Consider the following 8,690-nt stretch of genomic DNA (forward strand, 5'->3'; position numbering starts at 1 on the left):
TGGGTCAGTGTTTGCTGGCTATCGTAAAGCCGACAATTTACCGGTAAGTGTTCCACACATATTGTCATGTCCAACACCTAAAACACACAGTACGGTGAAGAAGTGCTGACCAGCGTCCTGTTTGTGTCTTGTAGGTAGCCATCAAACACATCTCGATGGACAAAGTGTTCTATCAGCAGAGAGTAAGTGAGCAGCAGCGGCTGCTGATGTATTCATCACTACACTCACATCATTGGATTACTGATGAATTCTAGTTTCATGTGAAGCTTCTCTTGCTCATCCTTTTCTTGGTTGTGATGTTTCAGGACCAGAATGGGAAGTTGATACCCGTTGAGGTGGCTGTGATGAAGAAAGTCGGTCGTGAGTCGGTTGATTCGGAGGGCAAGTCGGCACCAGTGTCCCTACTGGACTGGTACAACCTTCACCAGGAAGTAATCCTGGTGCAGGAGAGACCAGTCCCGTCCCACGACCTCTTCTGTCACATTGATGCCAGTGGAGGTTGTCTGAACGAGGAGGAAGCCAAGGTAAGCTGCTGACTTCTCTTCTACAAAATGACCTGTAATGGTTCATGTTGGTCAGATCTGTGTGTTCCACACTTCCCATTCATTGTCAAACAGCTGTGCAATGCATTCTGGGAGCACTGTGTTGTGTTTTGAGAGACGAGGCGTCACGTTTGCTGCTCCTCATTCGTGTAAAGTTAAAGTTTAGGCTACTTTATACAAATCAGTGACATCCATCGTGACTCACCACATCTTGAAACTCACAAAAACCCTTTAAACTAACTTGTTGTTGATCTCAAATGAAGACAGCTGCACCAACTGCATGGCTTATGTCTCACCTCAGATGTTCTCAGAAACACGTTCTTGTGAACTATTTTTTTACAATGTAAGAGAAAGTTTCCAAACAAGAATGTGTGAACTGTATTGTATCGTCTGTCTAGTCACAAGTGTCCAATGTGTGTGTGTATATAATATATATAACTTAATTTATAGTCAGTGTCAAAGGTTCTTCTCTCGTTTCTGCTCCTTTAAGGGTGGATTCCTGAACCTAAATGTCCAGAATCCAAACTCCAAGCTTGAATTTTGCAGTTTAGGCCTTAATTTGTTAGTTTTGGGTTTTAACTAATGATTAAGAAAACATTGTATTGATCCAGGAATCTCTTTGTGCGTCTCTCTCAGATTATAATGAAGCAGCTGGTGGATGCAGCAATACACCTTGAGAAAAATGGTGTTTTCCATCGGGACATCAAGTCGGAAAACATCCTGATTGAGACGGGCTCGGAGGTTCCACGAGTTCGTCTCATCGACTTCGGTCTGAGCTGCTTCTCTGAGAGACGCTCATCTTACAGCGTCTTCTGTGGTACGATGTCTGGCTTCTACTCTGACCGTTTGCTCATTTACCAATCTGTGACTTTCAAACAAAGCCTCTCCTGGTCCTCACCGTCTTTGTCTGTATCTTGTAGGCACTCGTGATCACTCCCCCCCAGAGTGGCTCTGGTTTGGCGGATACACTGCCGGCCCGACGACAGTGTGGCAGCTGGGAGTGGTCCTGTTTGAAATGGTCCACCGTTCCTCACAGTTTCGGACCATCGACTTCCTCATGGACAGAATCCACATCCGCAGCACACTCTCAGAAAGTAAGAACTCCAAAGACGCCATCCTGTCAGCAGATCTTTGTTGTGGTTCTGTTGGATCACTTTCTTCTCCTTCTTTCTCTTCAGACTGCAGAGATTTCTTAGAGGCGTGTTTGGCAGGATTACCAGAGGAACGTCCAACTCTGGAGAAACTGAAGAGTCACTCGTGGCTCAGGTAACACACACACACACAAACTTTCACCTAACGTTAACTTCAACCTTATTGTAATCGGTTTATTTTTTTGCCATGTATATTTTTATTTATTCATAAATTCAGGGATGTTTAAAAAAAACCCTTCCCAACCCCGTCACATATCAACAGGAAGGGTATACTAACGCTGCTCTCTTTCTTTGACAGGACGTGAACAGCTGTGGCCATAGGACTCTAATTGGACACCAATTGGACTTATTATATGTTATTGCCATGAAAAAAAGGAAAAGTATTTGTCCACCTGCAGACCCTGCAATTACACCAGCCATCCGTGGATAGGGGATCTCTCTTTGAATTGCCTTTCCCGAGGTTTCTTCCCATTTTCCTGCCAGGCCACAGGACTTTGGGGAGTTTTTCCTCGTCTTCTTAGAGAGCTTGGGCTGGTCAGGAGCTGCAGCAGATGTGGACGAAAAGAACTTTAAAATGCTTTTGGCGCTTAAATCAGAAAATAAATTTGGATTTAATTGGAATCCAATGAGTTGATATTTTCTTTACACTGCAGGTTGTTGCACTCTTAATGTTTTTTTGATTTGAGGTTTGATTCTTTCACAGTGAAGGACGTGTAAAATAAGTGTATAGTTTCCTGTTGTGATTTTAAGTGTTCGGGTTTTTAAAAAAAAAGACCGGTGCATAGATTGTTTTTCCTAAGAAAATACACCTTACCTTAATGTAATGCTAGTAATCATAACAATAATGTTAAAGTGTTTGGTTATGCAATATACAGTTTGGAGGAGTCACATCACATCATGACCTTTATAACCCCCAGCTTGGACGCATACCAGTTTGCCTACAAGGTAAACACGTCAACAGAGGACGTCGTGAACACAGCGCTGACCCACCTGGAGAAACCAGGGAACTACGTCCTATATATATACACACATCCTGTATATAGAGTTAATTTCTTTTTGCTTGTTTTTATAAATATATATATTTCCTTTATATTGTATATAGTGTTTACAAAGTTTTTATTGTTCTCAAATTCTTATATTTTTGCACTGAAAGGACTGCACCTTCGTTTCGTTGTACTTGTTACAATGACAATAAAACAAATCTGAATCTGACATGGAAAATAAATTGAAATAAACTGATATGTTGTCGAGAAAAAAAAACACCAACAAATGAGTTGAAATGAACTTGGGGATAATGTCAATTTAAACACTAGAAGTAATTTAAAAGAACTCGAACTAAAGCCTGACTAACTGGTCTTGATGCAGTAAAATCAGCCTCTGAAGCTGCACTGTGTTGACACGACATGAGTCCATGAAGTGATTTAAACATTATCAGAGAACTCTTGAAATCAACCAACTCTACTGTCTGGTCTTTGGTTAAAAGGTCCAGTGTGAAGGATTTAGTTTAAAAACATCAAAGGAAAAGGTTAGAAGGTCTTTACTTGAGTGTTTGAGAGAAACATGACTGGTGAAAAGAATCTTCTCTCCAAATGTATACACACATTATGTTAGTTGTGTGTATGTTGGCAGAGACAACAAAAGACCTGCAAGGATTTTGATGTTAGTATGTAGCAGCTACGCAGTGAAATAGTTTGACGTTGCCGTTAAGTCGGTCTCAATTCTTTGGTAATACACATACTGACAAAATATATATTATGCTAGAAAAAAAAAAGATTTAGTATGTTCCAGTATATAGTACATAATATCTCATTTTGCATGAAGCAAGTTGTCATGGTTTTCTGTTGACTGAACATCTGCAAATCCAAATGTCCATTTAATAACGACAACAGCGAGCCACCACATGGCGTCGCTGACAGAAAAACTTCCAAGAGGAGTTCTTCCCTGGACTATCCATCCTTGGTTTGTGTACATTTTGTTGGGATCAGGATAAACTTGATCCTGGCAGGTTTTTTTTACTGATAACTGACAAAAAGCATATTGACACTGTCAGAGGAGGAAACAAAATGTGCTCCAGCAATTGTGCTGAGCTGTATTTGCCTATTTGAAAAACAAAAATCCTCACAGTGATCAGGTATAAAATCACCGACCCTGAAGGCAGGTCTGTACAACAGTTCTTTTGAAGAGACTATCATCAGACAATGGATGAAGGCTGGGATTCAGGTTTGCACTGAAGGGCTCAGGGACACTGCAGTCTGGATTTGACTGGCTCTAGACACAGAGAGGTGGATTAATCAAAAGAGCAGATCCAAAGTATGTCTTTGTCCAAATCATTCTCTGGTTTTCTAAAGAAAAACCCAGATGGACTTTGAGTTATAAGGAGGAGCCCTTCCCCTCTCGTGTTAGGGAGAGCAAATCCTTGTATTGTTTCCTCTCAGCTGCTGGATGATGCAGAAGGGGATCCAGTTCCTCTGACTCCTGTAAGGTGGGTTCATCAAAGACAACCAGTTCATTGCCAACTACTGGTCCTTTACTCCACAGTTCAATTTCCCTCAATTAGTTTCTGCTAGAAACAAATTAATATGAGGTACATCGCTTAAAGGGTCCCTTATATTGCCTCTTTTCAGGAAGTTAATCAAAGTTTCACATGTCCCCAGAATGTGTCTTTATGCTTTTTTTCAGCTTTTCTCAATTTTTCAGCTCAAAACCCTGCAAAGATGGTTCATTTCACCATGACTGTATAATCCCAGGTTTTAGCCCTGTTCTAAACGGGCTGTTTTAGTTTATGTAGCTTTTAAATGGTGTCCACGCCACTTTCAGGAAGAAGACTCTTTGAATATGTGATTGACAGTGTTGAGCAAGCTTCTAGTTTTTTCTCCAAGTGATCATTTTACATGGAAATCTTGCAGAATTCAGAGCACATCAGTTGCTTTTACCTCATGTGTCGGGTCAGTTTGTCCAAAGATGTTGCAAGTTTAAAACCAGTAAGGCCTCCGATGTGACTGCTGGTCAGTGGTGTGCCGTCAGGGCCAGCAAGGCCTTCTCTGCTGGCCTAAACTCTACCAGAATCATTGATTTATGTTGTAAAATGTTCCCATTAGTATTTTAACTATACTCCCAATCGTCTATTATCTTCATTTAATAGCGTGTCTCTGGGCTGTGGTGCTTCCAGCAGTGTATGTTTATATTAGAGATGCGCCGATCAGATACTGGGTTTCGGTATCGGGCCGATACTGGACGAAATGACGGTATCGGATGATTGACTTCACAGTGGTAACTGGCCGACCCGATACCGCCACACACACACAATCCAGCCTTCTGACACATCACGTGTTCGTCTGCTCATTGGCTACAAGTTTCCCGCTTCAGAGAGTGTCTGCAACCNTCCACCTGCACACCCTGCAATTACACCAGCCATCCGTGGATAGGGGATCTCTCTTTGAATTGCCTTTCCCGAGGTTTCTTCCCATTTTCCTGCCAGGTCACAGGATTTTGGAGAGTTTTTCCTCGTCTTCTTAGAGAGCTTGGGCTGGTCAGGAGCTGCTGCACATGTGGACTAAAAGAACTTTGAAATGGTTTTGGCACTTAAACCAGAAAATACATTTTGATTTAATTGGAATCAAATGAGTTGATATTTTCTTTACACTGCAGGTTGTTGCACTCTTTTAATGTTTTTTTGATTTGAGGTTTGATTCTTTCACAATAAAGGATGTGTAAAATAAGTGTATAGTTTCCTGTTGTGATTTTAAGTGTTCGGGTTAAGAAAAAAACAAAAAAAACAAGTCAGGTGGATAGATTTGTTTTTCCTAAGAAAATATACCTTACCTTAAAGTAAGGCTAGTAATCATAAGAACAATGTAAAAGTGTTTGGTTGTGCAATATACAGTTTGGACATGGAAAATAAATTGAAGTAGGATTGAAATAAACAAACTGATAATTGAGGAAAAAACACCAAAAAAATAAGTTGAAAAGATTTTATGTGCAGACATGTAAACTCACATACTAGCATTAGCAGGTAAAACGCACGGCCTGCCACTGCTGCTCGTTAACATGTCGTGTCAATGGGCTGCGTTTTAGTCACCATTTCATACTCGTTCTATTGTGGGAGAACAGAAATTAAAAAAAAAAAGAAAAGAGAATCACTTTATGGGGAATCTCGGTGCATTAAATGCAATATATTGGCACACAGATAGCCAAATAAAGTGTAGGTGTCACTGAAGCACAACAGGCTACTTAAAAACTTGATAACCCACCCAGTCTGTCTTGTTCATTGGTTGAAATCTGATTTAAAGTGTCCACCATCACTTAATGTCCCTCAGCTTCACAGTCTCCACACAGCTCTGGCCTGTGGGCTTGCCATCAAAGCCAATGGTAACGTTAGCCACATTAGCAGCACAACATGCTATCAATAAGAATTTTCATATTGTTGTGGAGGCATTGCCATTAAAAGTATAACTAACCCACTGGGTGTTCAGCTTTGCAAGATGCTGGGAGTGCATGAAGACTCTTGTGTTTAGTCTTGCAGCAACACTTGAGTGTTTTGCTCGTAGCTGAAACATTTTAGAGTTCGCAGAAGCAGCTTTGGAAGGAAAGTAAACTTGGTGGGCTTTGAAGCAGCTGCTCTCTCTGAATGGCTGAACCACTGGGCCGTAAGGGGGCACGGTTAAGCCAAGATTCAGTTCAAAGTATTAGTTCCTCAGTTGTAGCGTAGCACCTGAGTACCTATTTTGTAAATCTGGGAGAAAATCTAGTTGTGGACGGGGGGTTAGTGAATTGCCAACAGACAGCTTTTACTTCACATTCTAACTGCAAAATGCAATAAGAATGGATTTTCAGCAGATGAAACCTTTAAAAACAAGCCAGGCCAGGCTTAAACTCTCTACCAACAGTGCTTCTATCCCCTTGTACACCAGCTTCCCTCCTCCCTGCTTCACGTAGATCAAGCTCCCCCTTGTGCCCGTCGTTCTGGCTGCCTTTATAGAGAAGGGCACCAATGAGTTCATCTCAGTAATTGAGTCCAAATCGCTGGCAGCTGGGCAGGAAGGGCTGATATCCACTCCCACATCTCACCTGGGCATGGTTCCTGTCTCCTGCATGCGCACATAACTGGCCTCCTAATAAAGACAAATGCATGCAATATTAAAAAAGGAAACAAAAATAAAACCAAACCCAAGCTCCCCTCCATCCTCTGTGTGCCATATTTCACAACAATTGCATCTGCAGCTGTGTGACTTTCGCAGCTTATGAGGTGTTGCGCCAGCACATTACAGGACCTCAGAGAGCGCGATGCTTTAGCTGTGCATGTGTGGAAAAAGGTACAAGGCGGTGCGAGTTTCCACCTCGAGCAAGTTTTCGAACCGAGACGGACGTGCGCTGCTTTTAAAAATTCCAAAGCAAACAAATCTCCTGACAAAACCGTAGTATTGAGTTTTAAAAAGCTAATTAAATGACCCCGAAAACCCACTTAGTCAGGAAGTTTCTTACTCCGAGCGGTGAAGTGCTTCATGAAAACACTATTTTCTACCGCTGTTGTGTTTTTTTTCTTCTCGTGCTTCCATCCTCCGCTGAATTATTTTAGCAGCATGTGAACCAAAAGCAATCCTCGGTTCATGCGTTGCCGCCACTGTCAGTTCAATCTGATCAAACCACGGCTGCATGGCCCCGATTAAGCAGAATAGCTGAGTTTTAAACCCTTCATACATAATCTGTAAGTGTGCTTTACCCCCAAACGTCAACTTTAATTGTCAACTTTAAAGCGACACTTTAAATTATAAACACAGATTTTTTTCTTTTTAATGCGAAAAACAAGATCTTAAGAGTAAATACACGTGAGACTGACTTGACAGTGAAATGTTATTTTGGTGTTTGTTTTCTCAACACAACTTCCACGATACACCAAGGAATGTTGTTTCATCGCTTGAATTTCAAAGTTGGGTTGCAGCGCGTTCTCAGATTAAGTGGCATGCCAGAAATTTCTTGATTTCAAATGGAATCGTCTTGGCCAGCTGCGCCGCGTAGCTGCTGTGCACCATGTAGTCCAGGTTTCATTTAGTTTAGCAGAGTTTGCTGCTTGCTGCAAAAACTTTTGGTCAGTGTGTTGAATTCCAAGATGATCTGCAAAAAAAACCTACAGGTATAAAACAAAGTAGTGATGCTGCTTTTGCTTTGAACAAACGCCATCGAGTTTCTTCCGAGCACAGTGAGTCCCAGCTGTTGGTGCTTTTTCTCTCTCGCAGACGGCGGGTAGCTATAGCAGTATGTACAAATGTAAATAAGCATGTGAATGTGGAGGCGCTGAATTGGAGTATATTTGCTTAGAAAATCTGTCTGAATGTACTGAGAGAAGAAAAAAAAAGTCTTTATCTCTCACCACTCTCTTGCAGGTTTGTGTTTACACTGATATGAAGTCAACAGAAATTCTCTTTTGTATTGCTCCGCTCAGCCTCTCTGTTTTTTTTTTTTGCTTTTCTGGGGCATTTCAAGCAGATTAAGTCTGACTTCGAATCACCTCCAACTGGTCAGCAGCGCTTAGGTAGAAATTGAAAACCAACCTCTTTAAATTTACATTTTAAGCAGCAGACGCTGCCAAATTTACAAGCAACCAGCAGTTAGGGGATGATAGAGAAGTTGTACAGAGGACAAGGACAAGTGAAATGCTATTCCTGCATTTCCATAACAAGGCAGGAACATTTTCGGTGCTAGCAGACGAGGGCAATAAGGGAGCCGGGTCTGTGATTCGGGAGAGAAAAGGGGCGGACGTGGAGTGCTTGTTGATGAGAGGAAGTGTCAGCGGTGAGAAAAGGGGATTCCGGCATCCAGACCGAGGTGAGCGGGTCAGTGGACCGTTGGGGTATAAAGGAGGTGGAGGAGCCGAGGCTTTTTAGAAGCTGTGAGAAAGATGCCACAAAGAAGGGAACAAGAGGAAACAGGAGCCCAACTGGACAGTAGCCTGGAGGCGAGGCGGTACAGCTCCAGGCGTCTTAATCCTGGTGGTGATATC

The 8,690-nt window shown here is 42.0% G+C and overlaps 1 protein-coding gene across 1 annotated transcript; it reads left to right on the plus strand.

Annotated features, from left to right (window-relative positions):
* Positions 1–4: 4 nt before the first annotated feature.
* Positions 5–1,998, plus strand: LOC103376145 (serine/threonine-protein kinase pim-1-like; the record flags this gene model as incomplete). The annotated part of the gene is made up of 7 exons (XM_008306514.1): positions 5–43; positions 135–182; positions 306–524; positions 1,179–1,359; positions 1,463–1,636; positions 1,721–1,808; positions 1,992–1,998. Coding segments are annotated over 7 exons (756 nt in total), but the record flags the coding sequence as incomplete, so codon positions are not given.
* Positions 1,999–8,690: the final 6,692 nt, after the last annotated feature.

This window comes from Stegastes partitus, unplaced genomic scaffold (assembly GCF_000690725.1).
Source record: "Stegastes partitus isolate 25-593 unplaced genomic scaffold, Stegastes_partitus-1.0.2 Scaffold3681, whole genome shotgun sequence".
In the NCBI taxonomy this organism is placed as follows: Eukaryota; Metazoa; Chordata; class Actinopteri; family Pomacentridae; genus Stegastes; species Stegastes partitus.